This window comes from Delphinapterus leucas, chromosome 7 (genome assembly GCF_059928025.1).
Source record: "Delphinapterus leucas isolate spDelLeu-1000000601 "Yukka" chromosome 7, BTC_Dleu_Yukka2, whole genome shotgun sequence".
Lineage (NCBI taxonomy): Eukaryota > Metazoa > Chordata > Mammalia > Artiodactyla > Monodontidae > Delphinapterus > Delphinapterus leucas.
In genome coordinates this window covers 40,460,754-40,486,740 of record NC_143135.1, presented here as the reverse complement: position 1 = coordinate 40,486,740, position 25,987 = coordinate 40,460,754, and the positions used below count along the sequence as shown (strand labels likewise).

At 46.1% G+C, this 25,987-nt stretch overlaps 1 protein-coding gene across 1 annotated transcript in view; it reads left to right on the top strand.

Moving 5' to 3' along the window:
* INSC (INSC spindle orientation adaptor protein) overlaps nucleotides 1-25,987 on the top strand; it is a 126,890-nt gene that overhangs the window by 66,056 nt on the left and 34,847 nt on the right. The window contains exons 6-7 of the mRNA XM_089915120.1: nucleotides 11,516-11,629; nucleotides 17,515-17,640. Coding sequence (XP_089771246.1) covers nucleotides 11,516-11,629; nucleotides 17,515-17,640 — 240 coding nt within the window. The remainder of the gene's footprint in view (nucleotides 1-11,515; nucleotides 11,630-17,514; nucleotides 17,641-25,987) is intronic.

Here is a 25,987-nt window from a genome sequence, read left to right as displayed (position 1 = left end):
GAATTGAGTCCCCCATTGGTCTCCCTCCCCTGGTGGGGGAAGCAGTGTCTGTCCTCCATTCCTCTGCATATTTGTTAGTTTCTTGACAACCCCCCTTCCCTCCCACATGCCCAGTGGTGTCCTCTAAGCCCTCCTTTGGGCTGAGCTTGCTGTGCTCTTAATATTTCTTGGCTGACCTTTAGCATCCTTTTACGTTAGAAAGTTTCCATACAAAACAGTGGTGACATAAAGAGATACACTGGCTGAAGGCAGGGTAATCTGTTCAGTGTTGTGAGCATGTGTTCCCTAAACAGGTAACTCAAATCCTGTTCCCCAGTATATTAGTAATTATACAAGGATCCTACACTTGTGGTATCTTGACATAAATGAAATTAAGCTTATTTTTTTGCATCAGCATTTCTCTTATGATGGGTTATTGTGTGTTGCAAGTCTTCTAAAAGGCCCTCACACATTCATAGTATTTCTTGTCTGACCTATAGTTTCCATAAACAGGGATTTTGCTTTCTTTTGTCCATGAATATATATCTAGTGACTAGAACAGTACCTGGCCTACGGCGGGCATCTAATAAAGATTTATTAATGAATGAATGTTAAGCAGTGTGTTCCAAACTTACCTAGCCACAGATATTTTTTATTCTTAAAACACCCATTCATTTATTCTGGGATGCTGGTGTTTCAGGAAATGCAATTTGGGAAATGCCTTTTTTGCACTAGGGAGCCATGTGCTTTTGAGCAGAGGAGCAGTACTCTTTCCATCCCCCCTCCATGCCCACCACAAAAACACAACACATGGTGGAATGGTGCTTACAAGAAGGGCAGTGATAATATAGCGCTACTCTGCACTGGTCTGCTCCAACCTGGAATGTTATGTCCAGCTCCAGACCCCAGATGTGTTATTGAGACAATGATTGTGCTCAGAGGAGCTTCCTAGGAGGACGGGGAAGGGCCGAAGATTAAGGTATGTGGGGAATAGCTGGAGGAGCAGGGATGTTTAAGAATGGAAACTCTGCTACCTCCAAAGGGAAGAAGGACCTTGGGCCAGTGAAGTGAATCTATAGGACATTCCATGGAAAAAGGGGTTGGCAAAGCAATAGGACTGCCCCGCAGTAGAAGGGGCTGCCTTAGGAACTCCCCATCACTGAGGTGGGAAAGTCATGCCTGGGAGGATATCGGCAGTAGATGGAGGTTGGACTGAGTGACTTGCAAAGTTTCTTCCAATCTTGATAGTGTGTAATTCTATGAATGTGAGCCTTGTGGGGTAGTGGATTGAGCATGGCATTTGGAGGCATATCAGGGTTCAAACCCTGAACGTGCTACTTACAGCATCTACAAACTTGGGCAAGTTACTTAATTTCCTCAGTTTCCTCACCTCTACCTTGGGTTGTTGTTAGCAGTAAATAAGACAACACAGGAGTAATTGGCACTTTTCTGATTGCATCAGTGGCTTTATTCACTACAGACCTGAGCTACCTTAAGAGAAGCTGACAACAAGCTTTGCTAAAAAGAGCCTCCTAATCACCTAATTACTAATTGTTTATTGAGATAATTTAACTACTTGGTGGGCTTGGAAATTTAAGGCTTAACTGTTAGGAGCCACCAATGGGAAATTAATGAACATTAAGGATTAAACTTTCTCGGATTAAAGGATTAGCCATGTGGGAGGTAAGAGGAAAAAGCTTGATTTAGAAAAGATGATTTACTTGAAGACGACTTCTAGGGGACTCTCTATTGAATAAATCAACTCTCACCTGTACCTCTGAATCCTCGATTCTGCTTCATGTGGATAGACTGTATATGCATTCATCCTTTCATTCCATCAATCAATGTTTACTTTCATTTAAAATATCACCTTTATTCTAATAAAACTGTTTAGGGACTGTATCTCTGGCTGTGTGGCTGAAGTGAACTTGTTAAAACTTCATCTCACCCCTAAACTTCCCCTTCCTGTCCCAGACAGAGCTGGTCAACCTCAGGCCTCACCTGAGGCACAAAGCACCTATCCGGTGACAGAGGTCAGACCAGAGGGACACGTCCTAAGAGGAAAGAGGCAGCCGCTAAGCTAAACATGCTCAGTTCCTTCTTCCAAACTCACTAACTCATCCTTGCCCTCTCGGCAAGGTGACATGGAAGGGTGGGGACTGAGGCCAGCAGAGGTGGTGTGGCTGAAATCTCTCCCTGGTGGAACAGAAGGAGTGGGGACCAAGTATTACCCCTCAGTGTTCACAGTTCTTGTCCTATTATCTTATTGGCCCCATCTATCTGGCTGTGGTCAGGCAGGAGTGTGGCTGGGCCCTTTGGAGGAGGAGGTCACCTGCCTGTGAGGCAGACTTCTCACACCTTCAGGAAGCCATCCCCCCAAATAACAAACTCTACTCCTTTGTGGATCCTTCTGGAATCCCAGTGGGCAAATTAGACTTTGCTCCCAGAAGGCTTGGAAATGACTTAAAATATTACATTCATTAAATTGACTATAAGGAGATTTTGTAACTAAAGCTCAAAATTTGCTTTCCTGTTCTTTTTCTCATTCTCAGATTTTGCTCAGCTATGTTGTCCAGTATAGGTAATCAGAGACTGCAATGGGATTAAACAGTAAGATAAAGATAATCCAAACATACTTGTCAGGATGAGACATATAAAGATGTTCAAAATTTTAAAATGGTCTTCTATCTCATTTTAAAGTTCCCTGGGAGAAAATAAAGTGAAAGAATGAAAGAAAAAAAAAAAAACCAGCCAAATCTGAATCCCTCTCCTCTCAGGAATAATTCAAAGCCCTCAATTCTTAGGTTAATAGAATTCTCTTTAATTTTCTTATTCTCCTCTTAGCCAGGAGGGTCTCATCCCAGTGTGTGTGTGTGGAGTCATGTTTCTTTGGGCAACTACAGCCCAGGCTGTCTCTCCAGCAACGGGAGGGATTTTTTCAGGGCTTTTCAACTTGTACTGGTCTTTCCCCACGATACTTGAAAGGGTCCAAAGAGTTAGTACCTTGGATACACAATATTATCACAGCACTACTGCTACACTCACAGAAAGTTAAAACAGGCCAATCTTCAATCCTTAGGGCAGGAATTCCAGTCAACATGTCTTCCTAAGACTCTGTCTTTAGGGTTGCTGAAGACCTTAACAGATACTCATTTGCAATTGAGAGAAAGAGGGTGGGTGACAGATACTGTCTTGATTGCATCTGCAACAGGATGTCAGTTTATTTCAGTTGTCCACAGTCCACAAGGGTTTGTGAACATACATTCACGGGGGGAGAGCATCCACCACAGGTTCATTGTGGTACGATGGTTACCATATATGGGAGAAAAATGTCTCCTTTTTCATAGAAGGGCACGTGATACGTTTCTCTTCTTCCTGCAAAGTCAGGCATTTGTAATTCCTTCACAAGGACTTGTTTGATTTGCACTCTTTGCCATCCAGCGTTTTCAACATTTCTTAATTTCAAGAGTCCCTCCAAACTGCATTTCTGCCACCCCAGGCTACACTGATTTCGGCTGCTTGAAGTGACTCGGGCCAGTGGTCTACTGCTTCAGATGCATTGCATTCTCTGGGTTGCCAAAGATTTCCTAGGAGAAATGCAAGCACGTATACTTTTAAGGAAATCAATTTCCAGATCTTCAGTTTTCATTTGTTTTCTTTCCTAGAAACAATCCTCCTAATAATACACAGTTTTTACTAGTCCTTCTATTCTTTTCCAAAAGAAAGGCATATTCCTCACCCATCCCAAATCTTATAGTGCATTGCCCCTTTTTGCAAAAACCTTGGAGTCCAAATAGGGAGATAAAACAAAAAAGAAGCCTACATTCATGAACCATAAACCTTTAGGCCTCCATGTATTTCCATGTTTTTAATATTTCTGTTGAGAAAAGCATTAGAAATTGTGTATCTTGTCCAGTGTGCAGATTTTCTGAATCTAGAAATGTGGTAGAATGGTAGTGTGTGTGTGTTTGTGTGTGTATGTGTGTATTGGAGGGTTGGTTGTGAAAGTTTCCAATTTATCTTATCCCTTCTATTTCCATTTATTCTCAAATCGTGCATACCTCTTGAGGGACATTCTCCTTAGACAAAGCAAAGAGAGCACAGGTAGGACAAATCAAACACTCAAAATGGCTTTTGGGGGGCACTTTTTTTTTTTTTTTTGCGGTACGCGGGCCTCTCACTGTTGTGGCCTCTCCCGCTGCGGAGCACAGGCTCCGAACGCGCAGGCTCAGCGGCCATGGCTCACGGGCCCAGCCGCTCCGCAGCATGTGGGATCTTCCCAGACCGGGGCACGAACCCATGTTCCCTGCATCGGCAGGTGGACTCTCAACCACTGCGCCACCAGGGAAGCCCTGGGGGGCACTTTTTAAATGCAAGCAATTCCTTTCAGCTGTATCTTATGCTCAACTCTAAGTGATGTCTAAAGGTTAATGATAATGATTCTTTTAAATGTAACGAATATTTTTGAGAAAGACCACATTTTTCAAGATATACTGGGTAAAATTCACAGACACAAGTTTTGCATGATTTTTCTTTTCAGATTTGATGCACATTATTTAAGGCAGCAGTTAAAGACTATTTTGTCAAAACATTTTCTGAAATATTTACACTAATTTCTACTTTCTGTTAGCAAAAGATATAGTTAATTGCTGGCAGCTGGACTAATTAGATTTAAGTATAAATACTTTTCTCCTTTAAATACGTAGAGAAGTTCGATCATAAGAGCTGCAAAAGGACTTCCCTGGTGGCGCAGTGGTTAAGAATCCACCTGTCAATGTAGGGGACGTGGGTTCGATCACTGGTCCAGGAAGATCCCACATGCCGCGGAGCAACTAAGCCCATGCGCCACAACTACTGAGCCTGTGCGCCACAACTACTGAAGCCTGCATGCCTAGAGCCTGTGTTCCAAATAAGAGAAGCCACTGCAATGAGAAGCCCACGCACCGCAGTGAAGAGTAGCCCCCACTCGCCGCAGCTAGAGAAAGCCTGCGCACAGCAACGAAGACCCAACGCAGCCAAACATAAATAAATAAATAAACTAATTAATTTTAAAAAATGGTCCACATCAAAAAAAAATACCTCAAAAAAAAAAAGAGCTACAAAAAACAGTCGAATGATTTCAGATATTTTTATTCTCAGACCTTATTTAATTATTTCCTGAAATAAACACCAAAGTTCAATACATATACACATCTATTTACTAAAGGAATGCAGTGACTTTTATCATATTTCCAGATTTATAATTACTTTACAATGTTAGCTATATATTACTTTGCATTATGAAAAGTTTAATAAATTGTTTTATCTTGGCTTTAGAATATACACAAGTAAATCAAATTTTATTTTAAGTCTATATTATTTTAATATTGACAGTTTTTAGCATTTCTCCTTACAGAATGATTTCCAAAATTATTTGTCAGCATTTTTTTAGCATTTCTTGGAATACATATTAAAATTTTTTAAATTAAAAATGAAGTCAGGTCTATATTGAGAAAAAGCTAAGTTGACTTGGCTGATTGGCTTGGCTTAAAGAATAGTCTTTGCCAATTAGGTTATAGGGTGGGTATTTTCCATAAATTAAATAAGCAAAAGCTGTAGCTTCAAGTTTTTTATTTGAAACACACAAAAACATTTTATTAAAATTGTATTGTTAATGAAATTAATATTTTGATTTTCTTAATCCTTTCTGAATAATTTGGATAATCCAAGGTGCTCTAAGTGAAAGAGTAGTGGGTATAATTAAGAGTTACTTAATATGTCTTGGTAAAGTACTTCTGGAATTCTTCCCAGAAATTGAGACAAGTGAATGAATGACTCTAATGATTGGGTGACAAATGTTTTGCAAGTCAAATGGTTTCCAGTTCTTTGCTTCTACCAATTTATAGGTGTTATCAGCTGGATGATCATTAAAAATAGTGTTTGATGATAAATCACTATATGATTACATAGCTCAGAATGTGCTCAAAGGGTGAGCAACTTGGCTATACATACTCTTCCCATTCCTCTCTTCACGGGATTTATGGGAACAAGATTTTTCAGGATTTACATCTAAAAGTATAGCATTAAGCCAATATTCAATCATGGATAAATGAATTAGAAAACCTACAAAGCCTCATTCATCTCATTAGGAGATATATTTATGATAAAATTTTAATTTTTATGATTTATAATTATTTATCAAAATTTATCATCTATGTTGTATTGACCAATTGTACTGATGATAATTGTAATACTAATTCAAGCAAGGAGAGATTATTTTTAAACATTTAGAGCCTTATAGTCACAGGAATTAAAAGAAAATTTCAATGATAAGCATGATTAAGTGTGATCAGTAAAATACTTTGAAACTTAAATGTATTTCATTAAGATAAAATTCTGAGGGAGAATGGGGATGGGAATGTAAGTTTAAAGATGAAAAGAAAAGATGCAAAATGTTCAAATGTTAAAGAGATTGTTCATGTAATTTTAAATGGATGATGATGGTATCAAGTTGTTTTGGTATTTAGATTTCATGGGATACATCTAAAAGAGTGATGTAATCATTTTATTTTAGTCAATATTTATAGTCTGCTGGAAATTACATCCTTTCCAACTTTGTTCTTTAAACTTATGATGCAAAATTTTACCTGTCAAATTAAAAATGTGAAAGGGGTCATATATTTAAAAAAATTCTTTTAGGGTTAAATGAGAAAAAAAATTGGCATAGGATACACAGGCACTCTAGTTCTATAATATGGCTGCTGTCTCTGCCTCTCGCTGAGGATTGCTTAGGCCTTAAGACCCTGTCTTCTAAGAAGGGTTTTCTTTTTTTTTTTTTTTTTTTTGCGGTACGCGGGCCTCTCACTGCTGTGGCCTCTCGCGTTGCGGAGCACAGGCTCTGGACGCGCAGGCCCAGTGGCCCTGGCTCACGGGCCCAGCCGCTCCGCGGCATGTGGGATCTTCCCGGACCGGGGCACGAACCCGTGTCCCCTGCATCGGCAGGCAGACTCTCAACCACTGCGCCACCAGGGAAGCCCCAGGGTTTTCTTGTTATGCTCCTGAAGTCTGTTGCCTTATGCACCTACCGAGAACCCGTCCCTCTGCCACGTGCTTCTCAGAACACCGTCTTCCCATACCTTTTGACTATTTCAGTCTTGAATAACATTTTTCTGCTATATCTTTTTTTTTTTTTTTCCAGTAATGAATTATGTCTGCAGTTTTCTCTCTCCCTGTTAATCTCCCACTCCCTTCAGGGAGACTCAGCTGAGTTTCTCACCTTTTGCCCTGCTTCTCACGTGGGTCTCTTTTCTTATCTAACTCACAGAATGAGCACTATTTACTCATCTGAGCAGCATTCGCACTTTGACTCCTCTTTCCTTTCTGACACATTCTTTTGTTTTCCAAAAGTAATCTTTTAGATTTTAGGATTTCCCTTATTGGGAGAAATAAAATCAGTTAAGGTCTGGATCTGCCCTAAACCTTTAGTTCTAAGTGATCTTATCCATTTTTGCCTCTCTAAATTGGATATTCCCACCCAGGAGATATTTTCCCATCAGACCAGTAGCTAATCCAAGCCTGGATTCAGTTATTATTTTGTCTGTCTCCTCTTTATTATGTCTAGTCTTTCTGAGCCTTTCTCCAAGTCCTAATTCATGCATTTCTCCAAAACGTTCTCTTGGGACACAGGCGATACTATATCCTTATGTTAAAACCTTTTCACTTGAAATTTATCTAGTAATCCTTTGACTATTTCATGCTGATCTCTATAATTTTGTCCTGTATCTAGAACTCTATTAACACAACAGACAACTCTAACAACAATTTTTAATATTATATCTCACAATGTTAAGGGTAGAGAATTTCAGTAGGGCTTGGCTGAGTAATTCTTCTGCTCCCTATGGCATCAGCAGAGGTCACTTGGAGGTATTCATCTGGCAGATGGTTTAGAGAGTCTTAGAAAGCTTCATCACATGTACGGTGCTTTGGAGGGGATGGCTGGAAAGCTGGTCTCAGTTGAGAGTAATTGATCAGGGGTCCTACACATGGCACACAGCATCTCCAGCATGACAGTCTCAGAGTTATCAAACTTCTTATCTGGTAGCTTAGGACTCTGAAAAGAATGTTCCAAGAAGCCTGAGTGGCAGCTTCAAGGTTTCTTATGACCTAGCCTTGGAAGTCCTAAAACGTTACTTCTACCGAGTGCTGGCTTCTGTTCATCAAGGAAGTCACTGAGGCCAGCCCAGATTCAAAAGGGGGGGAATTAGAACCCACCACTCTATGGGAGGAGTAGCGAAGAATCTGTGGCCATCTTTAATCAACCCATGTATATGTAATCCCTTTGCATGGCTGGGCTGCCCTAACTATATCTAACTATGGAGTCTCTATCTGAAGCTTTAGAAAGAGGCTTCACAGTATTTTCTTGCCTCCTTCTGAGGAACTTATTCCAGGCTGATGTTTGAGAGTTTACCCCTGCTGATAAATTTCACTGGGCTGCAGTCACTCTTTCTGATGGAGAAACAAAAATATATCCCCCTTTTCAAATTCTTTATTTAGAGTAGTTAGATTGTGTGCATCTCCTTAACCACCACCCCCCCTTTTTTTTTTTTAATCCCTTTCTCCTCTTCTTCAAGATCCTATATTTTTTTGTTTCGTACTGCCTGGTCTGTCATAAAAAAATTCTGTCATTCAGTTTAATCGGTCTATCTTCCTTCATTTTGTTTCCATTCTTTCACCACTCTTCTCATGATAGAGGGTGAAGCATATTTTTGAAAATTCACCAATTCCTCCTCGATTACCTGAAAAAACTTGATTTTAGAGACTGTGTTCATTTGAAACTAATACCAAGATAGGATTTGATAAGAAACATCTATGAAGGATAGAGGGAAGGAAGCAGGAGAAGGCAGTGGAAAACCATGTTGCAGGGCTGATAACTGAGAGAGAAAAGGGGGAGGAAGACTTGAGTAGGAAAAGATGGAATTTTCAAGCCAAAGTCACCTGTGAGAGGAGGCCCCTGCCTGCAGTCATGGACTCACAGCAGTGCCCCTGCTGTGCTAGGTCACAGCTGGGAGTAGCTCAGGGGAAGTATGGCCTCGGTAGGAACATGGTGGTGGATCTAGGTGGGGCTTTCTAGGTCAGCTCTGCCCCCTGCAGCAGAAGCTCTGGCTGCCACAGGGCAGAACATAGTAGATGCTAATGGAAGCCCGGGTGGAGAACTGTGCTCCAGTTTGGTGAGAGCTGCTCATGAGGCTGGATTTCCTCCTTGTTTTGAGACTTCCATCTCCACTAGCCCCTGGGAGGTCCTGCCGGCACTGAGGGACATGGATTCACTGACTTTGGTAAATAGGGAGTCAGATTCACAGGGGTTAAGGTCTAACTCCACCACGTACCATATGTGTAACCTTGGGCAGATTTCTGTGTCTGTTTTCTCAACTCGGAAGGAAATCTTGAACAAACTTTTGAGAGCCCTTCTAGCTCTGACGCCTTCCAGCTCTGACGCATTGTGATACTTAGAGCCTTGATGATTTCCGTGGAGCCTTTGATCTCTTCTCTTTCCAAATTTATCCTTGTGAAAAGGATGTTTACAACTTTTCATTGTCAGAGAGCTGACTCACTGAGAGAAATCTGAAGTGTAATTATGGTATATGTGAGTATAGACGTTAGCAAGAAATTATCCTCAGACATAAATGGTCTAATAGCAGAAAATGATTGCAAAAGACAGTGGGTTTGAATAGTTTAACATAATGCTAATTTGCTTCAAGTACAGACACTAATCAGGAACATTAGGTAATTATCATTTAGGTACAGGACCCCAGGATATGAAATCTGCATTTTCATGTTAACACTGATATCACTTATATAACTGCTTACAGCAAAGATAGGGAATGATTCTAAGTACATTCATTATACGGATTTGCAGTGACAAATCTTGGTTATTAATTTTACCTTTTGTTAAATATCTTACAAGCGGCATCTATCCAATCTTAGGAAATAATTTTTATATTTAATGTAGTTTGATTAATTACACACAATCTTAGACTGCTATATGTAGAAGATTGGCATATTGCTATGTGTGAAGAATTCTGAGTTTGAATAAAAAAGAAAAATGGAAGAGCTATTTACCTGGAGACTCAAACCCCTTTAATTTAAATCATTTTACAAATGGGGAAACTGAGGCCTAGGGAGTTTATCTCAATTGCCCAAGATCTCAAGATAAAAACTGTTAAGAATTTTATTTTGCTTCCATGTGCCAGATACCTTTAGAAGTTCTTTATATATATTAGCAACTTTAAAAGATGGGTACAACAACCATAAGAGATAGACACTGTTATTTCTGCCGTCTTACAGATGAGGAAACTAAGGTGCAGAAGGGCTGAGTTACTTGCTCTAGGGAGCTTAGAAGTGGCAGAGCCAGAATTTGAACCCAGGCAGTTTAGCTCTGGAGTCCATACTTTTAACCATATACATACTTGCTCATCAATATAGTGTGTTAAAAAAGGCAGGCTGGCACTGGAACTGAGATCTCCTAGCTTCCTTGTGTCTTTTCCATAACACCAGTATGAATTTGAAACAAATCCATTTTCATATTTTAAAATAAACACGGCAACTGAAATTGCACAAGTGGCTTCCCAGAGGTCCTACTTTCTCGCACGAGGCCCCCAAAGGCAAGTCTCCCCAGTCTCCATCTCCACAACCTCCCAGGAGAAACTCAAGCAATGAACATTAATTAGCAGGTAGGAGTCATCTATAATTGATGAATCACAACCTTCAAAACAAATGGCTGATTATGAAGTGGTTTCAAGTTCCGTGAAAAGCTTTTTCCCAGAAATAAGCTAAACTCTTCTAGGAATAATCTTCATATCCCATTTGTTGATGAATTTTCCATTTGCTCTTCTTCCTGAGCCTCCCAGGGTGCTGTGCTTGGTCATTCCTGGCCCTCTTACCACCAGCCTGAGATCCTTCAGCTGTAATTAGTGGCATTCCTCACTGAGCTACCCAGTCTTTGACAGGATTCCAGGTTGCTGTGTTGGCCTGGCTGTCCACCTAAGGCAAATGTCCTCTGAGCAGGAAGATACTACAGAGTAGAATGTTTCTCTTGACTCATCTCCTGAACCCATCACCCAGCTGGACTTTGCCATTAGCTAACGGCCATCCAAAATGAGCAAATTCTTTGGTCATATCTGTAGCAACTCATTGGTTTTCAACTCGATGGTTTGTTTATTTCACGGATGGTTTCTGTTCTCATCAGGAGCCAGTAGAATAGCAAAAGGGTGCTTGCTGAGCCCGTCAGTGATAGGAGTTGATTTTCTGATTGACTGGAGTGGGGCGCGTTGGTTGTCCATGCCCCAGGGGTATGAAATTATCCCATATTTCTGAAATGTAGCTCAGACTTCATCCTGACTCATGTCTTTCCCTAAGTTAGAACCTCATCACCCCCATCATGGGGTAGTGGAGATGGGGCAGGATTACAGATTTCAGGGCACTCTTGGGTATTCCATTAAGGAAGGTGAGCAGAAGGTAGATGAGTGAGTAACCATCAGACTTTGCTCTCTTTTCTTAGGCACTGGTGAGAAAAATCGATGCCTCGGACAATATCTACACCACAGAATCCACCACAGGGAACCTGTTCAGCCTGACCCAAGAGGGGGCTCCCTTGTGCCGCATCATAGCGAAGGTGAGCTTCATGGATGGGGGCCAAGGTGATGGGCCTGGGGAGAGTGTGACGAAGCTAGTTTGGTGGGGACAGCTGGCTTAGGAAGCCTGTCCTGGCTCTAGCATTTGCTTGTTATGTAACCTTGGAAGAGTTACCTCCCCTCTCTGGGCCTCGGTGTCTCCATCTTTAATAGTGGCTAACCCCTCTGATTTCATTTTCCACTTGAGACAAGAAGATGGTGCCCCTGGAGCCTCTATCATCTTTCTTCACGAGGTGTCTGTTATAAATATCAACCCTCCTCCCTCATCTTCACATATCCCACCAAACCCAAACCAAACATACCTTCCAACTTAGGTTCTTGGCTGGATCTTAAAAATGCCTGCTGTCACTGCACTACGACATGAAGGAAAGACAAAATTGAGGGCGGTGGTTTTCATTAATTACATGGGAGTTGTAATTCATTAACTTCATGGTCAATTTGCCCCTGCACTCGTTCTAAGTGTTGGATCCAAACACTTAGAGCAAATATAGGCAATTGGTAGCTCCCTAGGGGGCTTGCTAAGGCCTTCTGTTTTATTTTTGCCTCTTTTTTTTTTTTTTTTTAAACTTGAGAAATGACATTACCATTGGGGATAGAATAATGATCTAACTGGAATCAAAGTTATATCCTTCAATAGACTTAAGATGTCAGTCACAAGAAGATGCTCCAGCTCTGTGGTTCCCAGGCCTAACCCTGCATCACAATCCCTCAGGGAGTTTTTGGAAAACACAACATAAATGGTTTGTCGCCCTCCAAGATTTACCGAGGTCCTGGGGTAAGACCTGGGAATCCACATTTTAATAAGCTCTACAGGGGATTCTGAGGCATGACCACTCTCAGAATCACTGATCTAAGCCTTTAAGGAAATCTGGAACAGGAGGGTAAATGCTTGTCAACTCTGGTCAAGGGAGAAGTGAATTGTATGCAACAGCAATAGCTAACGTTTAAGGGTGCTCTCCACTGTGCTTAATGCCTTGCAAACGGTATTTCTTCTAAATCATAAAACCATCCAAACAAGTAGATATCATGTTTTTCCCATCTATAGTTGAGGAAGTGGTTTGAGAGGCTGACTCAAGGTCACACAACTGATAAAGAGTGGAGTCAGAATTAGAACCCAAGTCTCTTTAATTCAGAGTTCATGATCCTAAAGCCCACAGTGGTGACTTCTGGTTCAATCCTTGGCTCTTCAGCTTCTTGGGCCAAAGTGTGACTCAAAAGTTCTCAACCCTGTAGGCATATTAGCATCACTAGGGAGCTTTAAAAATCTCCACTAGTGGGCTTCCCTGGTGATGCAGTGGTTGAGAGTCCGCCTGCCGATGCAGGGGACACGGGTTCGTGCCCTGGTCCGGGAAGATGTCACATGCCGCGGAGCGGCTGGGTCCGTGAGCCATGGCCGCTGAGCCTGCGTGTCCGGGGCCTGTGCTCCGCAACGGGAGAGGCCACAACAGTGAGAGGCCTGTGTACCGCAAAAAAAAAAAAAAAAAAAAAAAAAAAATCTCCACTAGTAAGTGGCCAAGGTGAATTTGAACCTGGCTGTTTGACAGCAAAGGCTATGCTCTTGTTTGCTGTCCTGAACTGCCTCTCAGCAGCCCGGCTCCCTCCTCTTCCTCCTGTCTGCCTTCTCCTCATCCCCATCCTCCCTTGCCCTCTTCCCCTCTCCACAACCTTTATTATCTACTGCATCCTTTCTATATGTCAAACACTGCACTAAGCTTTCCCTTCATCATCTCATCTGATCCTCCCGATAATCTAATGACGTGTTATAATTATAATTCCCATTTTTAAGAATAGGGAACAGAGGCTCAGAGAGAAGTTCATGCACATTAAATGCAGATGGGATTTTAACTAGATCTGCTGACTCCAGAATTTTAATATCAACCTTCTTCTGTCTCCAGTCCTTGGGGGAGAGTAGACGGAGGGTTGATGCAGAGAGATGATTCCACGATGACTCCCATCTTCCCAGCCTGGAAGATGGAGAGACTAGGTCCTCCAGCAAAATCGATGTTTGGGTTTCCAGTCCTGACAGTGACAAAGGGGCTGGGAGTTCCTGGTATGCCCTGCACAGCATCCTCACCTCCGATGTTCAGGAAATATGCCCAATATGGTGACAGATGTGGGGCAGCTTCCCCCAGTGGCCTTCCTCATTCACCTCCTTGGAGCCCGGTGTGGTCTGTCCTTGGGTCCTTTATCCATCTGAGCTACCCCCATGAGATGATTTGGGCAACCTGTCTGAGGTCTATCCTCTCATCCCCTTGGGTTCCTCTGATGGCCAAGAAATAAACCCAGTCCTCCCTATGACAGTGGTGGCAAATAATCCCATTCCTTCCTGAGTGCAGAGCACTGAAAACTCCCCTGTGCGTTGTTGAAATTACCCCCTCCTCGCCAGTCCAGCTCCTCTATTATCCTCCTCCCACCACTAGCCTACACACCCCTCAAGTGGCCTCCTCCAGCTTTATGACAGCTTACCCTGAGCCTGTCTGAATAATGCATACCATTATACAGCTGGGCTCTGAGCCCAGAGCTTTCTATAAAATTAAACAAGCTCCAGCCAACAGTGCGATTCCACAAGCTCAGGCAGCTCCTGATCCCACTCTAAGCTGAGAGCTTCTTTTTGGTCCTCGATGGGGGCTTCACATTATATCTCACTTTCTATCTCCTCTCCCTCCCACATATTCCAGCCCTTGGGACACCTTTCATGAGGGTATGAGACACCCTTCTAACCAGGATGCCTTCTGTGACCTGATCCCAACCTGGCTGTCCAGGTCCACCCTCACTGGGTGCTCGGCCCTTTCACAACATTGACTCACTGCTCCTTCAGCAGCTGAGTCATGTAGCTGTCACGACCCCATTGTTAACCAAAGGTTGCCAGCAGCAGAGCCAGGAGTTGAACCAGAATCCCCTCAGTCTGGGTTCAGGATTCCCCCTTCTTCTCCTAGTAGCTAAAAATGCTAAGAAGACCATTTTTCACAGGCTTGGGAAAGGGTGTAATGAGAATGCAGTGCAAATGGATGCAGAGGCTTAAATATAGTTATGCTAGACTTGGCGTCTCCTGAGCCAAAGGAAGGCTGCCACACTGATCCTGGCTCTCTGCCTCCCATTCTTTTGCGTCATTTCTTCATTGTCTGCTCCAGACATAAATATCTATCTATCTATCATTGTACATATATAAATAAGATTTGTACTATATATGATTAAATACACACACATATAAACATGCATACATATATAAACATATAAACATATATATATATTTACATCTGGTGGGAGGTCATTAATAGCCAACAAGGCTGGCCAGGGAGACTTTAGGACTCCTGTTCTTTCTTCTTACTTTAAAGAGTAATTTGATCTTATGTCAGTGACTCTCTGGGTAAGGTCTTTATGTGCAACCCTTATCAGATGTCCCAGGAACCGTGGGAAAGTAGGCAGGCAGGGATAAAAGACTGTGGAGCAAGAATTCAGAGGGGTAAGTGTCTTGTCCCCATATCAGAGCATATTTTTTTATCAGAATAATGATGTGCATTTAAAATCACATCATTTTAAGTGACCCTTTGACCCTTCTATAACCGTCCCCCTTCAGATTATGTCAGGAGTTCCTACTCTGTGCTCTTTTAACCCTGCAACCCCTCCCCATTTCAATGCACAGCTACCCAGATTTCTTCCTGCTTTTAACGTTTTCTGCCAGACAAGGAGCTCAGCATGGGCAGGGACTGAGGCAGTGCCCAGCAGAGGGTCTGGCATATAATAAACCATTAATATTTTTGTGCTGCTTGAACAAATTTACCAGTCCTTTCCCACCAAATAAGCTACCCTAAAAGGAAGGAGGAATATAATAAAATGTCAGAAATTCTGAACTCCCCCAGAATTGGATACTTTCATCTTGGTCCCTGCAGTGGTGAGCAGCCAAACCCTTAGACTGCAAAGGGCCCGGGGCTTATCATTGTGGGGTGCGGGGAAGGGGAGATCTGGGGTGACATTTCAGTGAGGCTGTGCTGGGCCGTAGTGATCATTGCTGCTTCTTCTGGTTACACATGATCCTTTCAGTCATTCACTGCTGCGTCCCTGGGGACACAGAACAGTGCCTGTTTCGTGCATAGTACATTTTTTGTTGAGAGAGTTCTGAAAAATCTGACTGGGGATGGTAATTTTGCTGAACCCACCTCCTTCTTCCTGTAACATCTTTCTCAGTTTGGGGAACCGAGGGCAGTGGGCATAGATAGAGCCAGGAGTGGCGCGGTTAAAGGCAAGTGCCCCTCAGGACCAAGTTCAGACCACTTGCTCATGCATTCTTTCCTGCTGCCACTCCTAGGCACCCCTCCAGCCCTCAGGGAAGGGGAGAGGGAGGAAACAGGGCAAAGCCAGATGTGGGATAGCCAGCTTCCCCTGCTTTGGACGTGGATGTCCACGGTGGGGTTGCCACCAGTTTGCTGGGCGTGTGGTGAGTCGCCTTTGTGATCTGTTGGTCTCTCTCACTTTGTTCCGGGAGCCAAGGTGGCTTCAGTGATTTTTCTACAGAATAAATATGTCCAGTTAGGATGAGCGCCTCACTCCCAGACTCTTCTCAGAAATCCTCTCAGACTTCTCCTGAGAGGTCACCACAAGGTCTCAAAAAGGAAAAGTACAGGTTCACGTTCAAGAGCTCGGCTGATCAATCCTAAAGGTTTTTTTCTTTTTTCCTTTTACAAATTGGAGTGAAGGAGTGAAAAGAAGACCAGTGTGGATTTGGGGTGATTATTTCACCCATCTGGACTTCAGTTTTTCCCACCCCCGCAAATGGAAATAAATTATAGTATTGAGGTAAATAATACTATAATTATAATACTATAAAATAATAATATAATTCTGTGCCTGCCATGGTGGTGGGAGCATCTGAGAAGTAACAGGTGGTCACCGGCATAGTGAGAACCAGCACGAGGCATCTAGCTTTCAGTTCCCTCCATCTGCCTCAGACTTGTTTCTAGAACCTGTTTCTGACAACTCTAGGCTTATCCCATGGCGGCTGCTGAGGGGTGTTGCCAGGAGTCTGGGAGCGGTGTTACCTGGGGTTGAGCCTGGCCCCAGCACGTGTGCCTGCCCTGGCCCCTCGCCTCCAGTTTAGATTACCAAGAGTGACATTATTTCTGAAGGTGGCATTTCACTGTAACACATGTGGGAGCTTGGGAGTGTGTGTGTGTGTGTACAGAAACCAGAGGGGAGGAAACATTCTCTTTTACTACTACCTTCCTGGGTTCTCTGGCTGGGGCCTGTAAATTGGGCTGACAAAAGCCAGATTAACAAAAGAAAAATAAAAAACAGGTTTATTAGCACTTGCACTGTACTTATGCATGGGAACGGTCAGAGATGAGTAACTCAAAGGGTTGTTTAGAACTTGGGCTTAACGTAGCATCTTAGCAAAGGAACAGTACATTTTTAGAGAAGTGGTAAGACAAAGGAAGAGAACCTTGACTCTCTAGGGGTGGCAAATTGTGGGAAGACACATAGATGGGAAACTAATAGTAGATAAAGACTGAAGTCTGCTATGTGGATTCCTCTGGTACCAAATCCAGGCCGATAAGGGTCTAATATTGTCTCCAGCGATTAACTCTTGTTCTTCCTAGTAGAGAGGGGAGGGGGTATAATCTTTTTAAATTTATGTCCTGCTTTTAGTCAAATAGGGAGAGGACAGAGATCTTGTTTTGTATCTGCTTCTTCTTAATTGCCTTCAGCTCAAAATAATCTTTACACTAAAGCAGCATATTTTGGGGTGGCTATTCTGCCTCCCTACAGACCCCGAAACACACCTGCTGAGTGAGGGGTATCAGTAATTCTTGAGTCAGCCCCTGGAGAGGTCACACGGTGAGTTCATGTGACATTTTCTTTTTCTTGGCAGGAGGGTGGGGTCGTGGCGCTCTTCAAGGTCTGCCGGCAGGACAGTTTCCGGTGCTTGTACCCCCAGGCGCTCCGCACGCTGGCCTCCATCTGCTGCGTGGAGGAGGGTGTCCACCAGCTGGAGAAGGTAAGGGTGCAGCTGGCTGGCTGGGCGGGGCCTGAGGTCCCTAAGCGGGTGGGTGAATGGGGAGAGCGACCCCCTGGTGGACGTCTGGCAAGAGCAAGTCCCCTGAGTCCCTCCTGTTCCCAGGCATCATTCATGTGGGGCTGCTGGGCTCTTGACTGTGGTTGATGAAGACATGAAGGGGGCCGAGACTGAGGAGCTCAGCGGGAAAGGCAGGGTCCAGAGAGACACTCAGCACTTCCCGGGTGGAGTGGCCAACAGAGCCTGGGTGGCGGGGCAGGGTGGGAGGTGGGGGGGAACACAGCAGGAGACAGGCAAGTCAGGTGGGGAGGGGTGTTGAGGTTAAGGGCGGTTGGTCCTTCTCTCGTGGCAGGACCCCAGCAGAAGGAAGAGGATCCAGCTCCTCCAGGGACAGGATAGGCATGAGCAGGGTGGGCATGGGTGCCTGGGCAAGCAGGTGGGCTCCACCCAAAGAGGGCTTGGGTAAGGGAAAGGGAAACTGGAGTCCAAGCACATGATGGGTCAACACCACTGGGGGTGGCCAGGATTGGAGGAAAGGTGGTGACTTGACAGTCCCAGGTGCCTAGCTCCAGGCCAACCTAGGGCAACGTGACCGATTCCAGCTACCACCTCCCAATTACCCCAGGTTGTAGGGCTGAGGCTGCTTCAACACTTCTGCCTGAGTGGGTCTGAGCCTGCAGCTGGGTCCTCAGGGATGTTAGCAGGAGGGTTGGGAGGCTAGTGCTGACACTTGGGGATTTCTCAACCACATTTCAAGGAAAGATGCTGAATTTTTTTTATGGAAGAGAGATAGAAAGGCCTGGTGACAATTGTGGTGCCTGCAGGGTGAGGGGTAGGTACATTGGGTCTGTTCTCGTGACTGGTCTAAATGGGGATGGGACAGCAAACTTCTCCCCTTGCTCTGCATCCATTTCCCACAGTCTGGTCCTGGCTGCCCAGAAAACCTCCACCCTACCCTCAGTTTCTTTACTTTGGTCCGGACTCCTAGACAGATGGTCATCTTACATTCTACCCTGCCTCTTTCTAAATCTGCTCAGGTTATGGGACAGAGTCCCAGGATCACAGGCTCTGAGGTGCTTTTAGCGGAGGATGGAGGGTGCATGGGAAATCTGCTCAGTTTACAGATGAGAAGGCTATGGCTCAGAATGGGGAAGTAATTTGTCTGAGGTCACACAGCAAAGTGGTGAAGGAGCTAGTGCCAGCCCTCTGGACAGAGTGCCCCCTTCCCATGGGGTCAGAAGCCTTTGTATGTGTGTGCTTGCCTAGGTGGTAAAAGGGAGGAGAGAGGCAGTGGCGAGACAGACAGGCTCCATGAATAAATGCATCGAGCATTTCCAGCTTCATGTGCTGAATAATCCTCTCTTCTCCCATAAAACCTTCTTCCTTAGACAGTGGGAAATGGCCATATGCGTTCGTTTCTCATCTTCTTTCATGCTGGTTGGCAAGAAGAAGGGGAGGAAAAGGCAGAAGGGACTAGAATCACCAGTTCTCCAAAAGCAGTACATTTCTTGGCTTTAGAGAGTTTGCAGAGCAGCAGGAAAACCTCAATCCAGGGAAGAAAGACAGCAGGACTTTTTTTGCTCAGAGTGAAAACCTGTGCAGCTGGGAAGGCTGTGGAGGCAATTTCTCCCGCGGGGCTCCAAGGCCAGAGGGCGCCAATGCGTCTTTCCCAGGCCAGATGGGCCACCGGCCTGGGAGCCAGCCCCTACCCACCGAGCAAGAGGACGGGGGGACACTCAGCGCCTGAGGGCTTACTAAGCGCCCCGTGCTGAGCTAGCCCCTTACACGCATTCCCTTCATTAGCCCACCAGAACCTCGTGAGGTGAGCACGATTCATATCTTCACCTTGAAGACGAGGAATTGAGTCTCAGCCAGTGTAAGTGACTCACCTAAAATCACAGAGTAAGTTTTGGAGCCAGGATTTGGACCCCGTCTGCTTGTCTAATGCCCAGTCGACCTCACTGACTCACTGGTTTAATGGATACTCTCAGACTGCCAAAAAAAATCCCTGCCGCTAAACCCGGACCACCTTGCTGTTTCTGGCCAAAGTCCTAATTCTCCCACCCCCAACTCGCACAGGAGAAGGTCACCGTCTCTGGGCTTTCCCCTCCTCCAGGTCAGATTACTTTCCATACACAGATACTTCTGAAATAACCCTGTGCCCGGCAGTGAGCAGGAGGGAGTCTTGTCAGAAAGGAGCCCCCGTGTGGTCGGAAACAGCTACTACAGCTCTGCAGTCACAGAGCTTGCCAAGTGTCTTCACAGGCAGCCTGATTCCATTTGATATCTGCCTTGAGTGTACAAGCATCCCCATTATACAGACGAAGAAACCGAGGCCCAGAGATGTGAAGTGACGTAACAGACAAAACCCCTGGTCCTCTTAGAGCTTACGTTTTAGCTCAGGGGGTGGCAAGTTACAGCCTGTGGGCCGAAGTCATCCTGCTGTCTTGTTTTTGGCACGTACAGCCCATGAGTTAAGAAATTTTTTTTCATTTTTAAATGGCTGTAAAAATATCAGAAGAACATTTTGTGTCACATGAAAATTATGTGAAATTCAAAGTTTTGATCCATAAAGTTTTAATGGATCACTGCCAGGCTCCTTTGTTTAGGTGTTCTCTATGTCTGATTTTTCTCTACAACAGCATAATTAGATAATTGCAAGAGACCATGAGGCCCACAAAGTCAAAAACATTTACTATCTGGTCCTCTACAGAAAATGTTTATCGACCCCTATTCTATCAGGTAATAAGGACATCATGACAATGACTTAAAGGATAATAACATTTATCGAATACTTGCTTTGGACAAGCACTTTGTTAAACCCCATCTTTCATGGTGTCACTTAATCGTTAATCCATTGGTGCTGTTATCATCCATGTGGTTTGTAGAAGGAAGGGAGACTCAGAGAAGTGAAGCAACTTGCTCAAGCGCACACAGCTAATAGACGGCCTGGCGATCATTTAAGCCCAGCTGTGCTGAGCCAGAGTCAGCCCGGGCTGTGAACCATTATGCCAACCCAGGACTCAACTCCAATACGTGAGGCTAAGGTCCATGCTCTTTTCCTCCACATCATGTTGCTTCCAAAGCTGTGAGATGTTCTAGAGACACCCAGGAGGGCCTGGATCACCTGTCCCTCCCCCAGGTCCTGCCCACATGGGCTCTGTGATCCGGCTGCTGAGCACTGGCCTCAGATGCTCTGGTGAGGTCAGCCGTTGTCCACGTTTAGGACGGAAGGTGAAGAAATCCGGGGACAGGCTGATTTACAGAAGCCGCAGCACGACAGGCAAGGCAGAGGCGAGGTGGGAAGCAGGTGCCCTGGGGCTTTCGCCTGCTGCCCACTCCCCCGGCACAGTTCATGCCCTCTTTAGATAATGTCAAAGTCCCAGCCTCCCCCTGATTTACTAGCCTAGCCTCCTCCCTGAGGCTCCCGTAATTAATTGGCAGCAAGAAATGTGCTGGATTTGGTTAAAATCCATTTCTGTCATGCGGCTACCCACCACCGCTTCCCTCCAACCTTAAAGTGGTTCATTAAATCACCCACAGACCCCTGTGGGGTATGAGTCTAGTCAGGTCACCAGACAGCCCATCCATCCTTGGCCCTGCTGCGTGATGCCTGAGCTCTGTTGGGCTTGGAGCATTCGAGTGGCCGTAGATTCACCCAGTCACCTGTTTCTTCTTTCTCTGTCATCCAGTCGTTCACTTACTTTCAACTCACTCGTTTCCTTGTCTGCTCACTCAGTCCCTCCCCATCTCATCACGCTACTAATTCATTCCATCATCACACATTTGTTGTGAAGCAGCCCAGCTCCGGGAAAACTGTGGCCTTTGAGAGTCAGGCTCTTCTGGATGGGAATCCAGGCTTTCCCACCTACGAACTTGGACACGTTTCCCTGGGCAAGTTACTTAAATTCTCAGAGGTGTGGTTTCTTCATCAATCAAATGCGCATGATGAAATCTACCTCCCAGGGCTGTCAGAGATAAATAGATTGCAGTAACCTGGTGCCTGGCGCCCACTAGGCGCTGAATAAATGGTAGCTATTCTGATTTTGGCGGGTGTGATGCCAGTTGCCGGGGTTTTGAATATGAGTGGCCTGAAGAAGATGATGGTCTGGTGGAGAAGAGAGCTCTGGCATGCCAGCAGGAGGGGATAGCGTGGCCAAAGATGCTGCCCAGGGCACAGTGTGGAGAAGTCAGTGGGGCTGGAGCACGAGTCCCTACAACCTTTCCATTTTACAGGTGAGGAAACTGAGACTCAGAGATTGTGTTCCCTCAGCTCATGAATGTGAAGTTTGGATTCAAACCCACGTCTGGCTGGTTTCTAAAGCCCATGTTCTTTATACTCTGCAACCCTGGGAAGAGCTGGCCCTTCTGAGGTGGGGACTGCAGGGCAATTGCTCCCAGGGAACCAGGCTCTGGGTATTGGTCCGGGAAGAGGGCAGACGTGGATATTCCCCGAGCAGGTTTGGAGCAGCGAGATGTCAAGACATAGCAAAGGCCTCTGCAGAGGCGCCTGAAGGGTCTTTCAAGTCTCCACGCTTTCTTTTCAGAGGTCTGGTTCATCCTGCCCACAGCCTCTCACCATCGTGCTCCTGCCAGGGCAGCGAGTTTCAGGAAGTCTACCCTGTGTCCTCAGCAGACAGTCACCCCTCATTCCCCAGCCCCTGAGCTGGGCTCTGGGTGGAGAGACAGGCAGCTGTGTTCCCTGTCTCCCACATGGGCTGGCCAAGTGGTAGCCCCATGGCTATCAGAAGCCACAGGCTGGTGGTACCTCCTGTGCCTGGGGTGCTGGTGAAGGCAGCAGCAAGGAAGCAGTGGAGCTGGGCCCCGAGGACCAAGGTGGAGCTCCCAGGCGGGCCAGGGGAAAGTGGCCTCAGCAGAGGGACTCCACAGCTGGCTGGTAGGCCAGTGGGGCTCTAAGTCTTTTAGGAACTCCGTGCTCAATGAGTTGGGGGAGCCCAGAATGGCAGGCAGTGTTCTCTGAGACCCACTTTGGAGAAGATGGGATGAAGAAAATCAGGGCCAAAGAGGGAGTGAGGGCTTCAGAGCCACACAGCCCAGTGAGAGCAGAAGGACCCAACTCTGTCTGGTGGCCAGGTGACCTAGCCCACCTGGACTGGTCAGGGCAGCCTTGGGGCGGAGTAGAGCTGTGAAGGTGGACTGGCATTACCAAGGGTGAGAACTGCTGGTTTTGGGGGAGGCTGAGAGGGGGCTAGAAAGTGAGTCCTCTCTGAACCTCGGTTTCCTCTTTATAAAACGGGACGACACCTCCTCCGTGGGGCTGCAATGATGATGTGATGCAGCAATGAGGGTGGGGGCCTGCTTGGAGGAAGAAATCGCCTGTGTCTGTTTCCCTTCCCTCTTTCCTGGCCTGTTTGTCTTCACCTTTTCGGGTTGGTCTGGGGAAAATCCTGCAATGCTCCCAGAAAGCCTGAGTCCTGGGATTTTGCCATGGCCCTGGCAGAGTTCCAGGTTGTTCTGAGTGGGTAACGGGACCATCAGGGCACTGTTGGTGCAGCAGTCAAGGTTGGACAGAGCCAGGGGCCAGGATGGGGGGTGGGGGCTGGGGACTAGAGCTGGACTGGGGACTGGGGTCCAGGGAGGGGCTGGGCAGGAACCTAGAATCTAGGGCCATAAGGGGTGGGGGGCATTCCAAACCCAATGCTCAGACAGCCTCAGACAACCTCCAAGACGGTTCTAGTAATTGCCTCTTCCAGACTTGAGACCAGAGACAATCTTGCTTTCAAAAGAGATTCTTTTTATCCTCACCCCCTCCCTCTTATTTCATTTTTTCAAATAAGGAGTTCATCCTGTGTTGGAGCCAAGAGGAGAGTTTAATGAAAATCGATGGAGAAATTAATGATGAGCAGCAGGGAGGGGAGGAGGGCTCAACTTCAAGTCTGAGAAGAGAAGTGTCAGTGGCGAGGGATGGAGAAATTGCTGCGTGTCTCCAGGCAGCTCTCTCACCTCATCCCCGTTTCCTGGGGCAGCTTCTTGGGACTGAGATGCCCTGACATCTGAAGGGCCAGGCTGCAGACAGGGAGGCCTGGACCCAGAGACCCTGGGCGGGAGGGAGCGGGTTCTGGGGGATGGTGGGGAGGCTCTGTCTCTCTAGCTGCTGCTTTACAGGACTTTCTCTCCACTGCTTGCTCCTTGTAGGGCTGCAGATGGTCAGAAATAAGTCAAATCTGCAAAAAAAGTAAACCGGTTTTTCTCATCATTTTGCTCATTTGGTTCAAACGATCATTTTCCAAGGAAGGCAGGGAGAGATGGTCATGTCCATTTTACAGAAGGGGAAGTTGAGGCTGGAAGGCATAGAGACACTGGCAGAGGCAGAGCCTGGGGCTGAGAACCCCATTTTTGCTTCTAGGTTCAGTTTGCTATGCCCCCCACCCCATTAGCCGAAAAGGACCATCGTGTGCAGACTCCAGAGCGAGGCAGCTACTTTATCTTCATGGAGTCAGTTCTAAATAAGTAAGTGAGGCTGGGTGGGGAGAGAGGACCTATGGATGCCAGGCAAGAACTCTGCTTAATTTGACTTGAAGCGCCTTCTTTACCTTGTAGTAGCTCCTAGAGAGAGGGAGAGAGAAAATGCCTCGGAATGAGATCCAGATGTCTCCTCACCCTTCTTTGGGGCTCAACCCACCTACCCTTATCAGCTTCAGCCAGCTCTCATGCCCCCAGGTGTGGACCTTCAACTGCCCTGGATGGCGGACTGTGCAGAGAACCCGAGAGTGCCAGGTCAGCTGTCTGTGCTGTGACTGTGGACAGGCAGACAGAAGTGGGGACTGACACTATCACCTTCCTCAGACCTGCAAAGGGGCTTTCTAGAGGGGGTGTGGCTCATTCCCTTCCCCACCTGCCAAGTCTCCCAACGCCTTCCATCTGCCTTGAGGGTATGGGTGGGGGGAATTGAGGGAGGCCAGGATGTGAAAAGGAGAGAACAGAATTAGGCACTCTGCCCCCTTCCCCCCTCCTCTCCCTGTGAGATTCACTTAGAGATTAGGGGCCAGTATCGTCCAGACTGAAGGAAGGCCCTGCTGGCTCCGGGGCTGTGCTGCGCTCCAAACCTGAGTTTGGAGAGGGCAGCCTCAGTCCTAAATGCAGCAGCAGGCGAAGGCTCAGCTCAGCCGGGCCTCGGGTCCCCATGCGCTGTGCAACAGCGCCACCTGGTGGAAAAGAGCAACAGCTGCATCCCGGCCACGCCTCTTGTGTTGGGGAGAAGGGACGCTGTGCCGCAGGGAAGGAAGCCAGGGCTGCTCAGGGCACTGGACGGGGTGCAGAGGTGGGGCCTGCACCATCAGCACTGGCTTCCCCTTGGCTTCTGGAGTAGGGCCAGTGCCAGCTCGGAGGCCAGCAGGGGAAAGGAAGTTGCTATAGCAGGGAGGGAAGACAGTGAGGAGATTGAGGGAAGATAGAATGTGCAGGTTTCGGGGCAGAATTTAATGAGGGAGGGCCCATTCCCTGGGAACAGCCTGGCACCAACAGCACAGAGCAGGCCAGCCCTCAGAGCACAGAGGCAGCAGGTGCCATCCCTTGACAGCAGGTGGTGGGTCCTTTGGTCACACACACAGAGACAGAGACGAGGAGAGCAAAGAATGATGAGAAAGAGGAAGAGACTTATAGGACAAGAGAAAGAAGGGCAATGAAAAGACCCACACAGATAATGAACACACAGTTTCCAAATAAGTGTTTCATTCTCCCTTGGGCTACTTTAAAAGTACAAATATGGGCTTCCCTGGTGGCGCAGTGGTTGAGAGTCCGCTTGCCAACGCAGGGGACACGGGTTCGTGCCCCGGTCTGGGAAGATCCCGCATGCCGCGGAGCGGCTAGGGCCGTGAGCCATGGCCACTGAGCCTGCGCGTCCGGAGCCTGTGCTCCGCAACGGGAGAGGCCACAGCAGTGAGAGGCCCATGTATCGCAAAATAAATAAGTAAATAAATAAAAGTACAAATAATTAATTTGGGTCTTCCCTGGCAGTCCAGTGTTTAAGACTCTGTGCTTCCACTGCAGGGGTGCAGGGGATCCCATGTACCGTGCCCAGCACGGCCAAAAAAAAAGAAAGTACAGATAATTAGTTTGAAGCCTTGTGATAGCTGGACATGCAGTGCCCTGCTTGTGGCCTGCTTGGACATACAGTGATCTCTCATGATGGTTTTAATTTTCATCTCCCTGACAAGTAATAATTTTGAGCAATTTTTCTATGTCCTTATTGACCATTCGGTTATCTTCTGTGAAATGTCTGTTTGACACTTTTGTCCATTAAAAAAAAATGAGTTGTTTTTCTTATCAATCTATAAGCTTCAAAAATACATATTCTACGTACAAACCC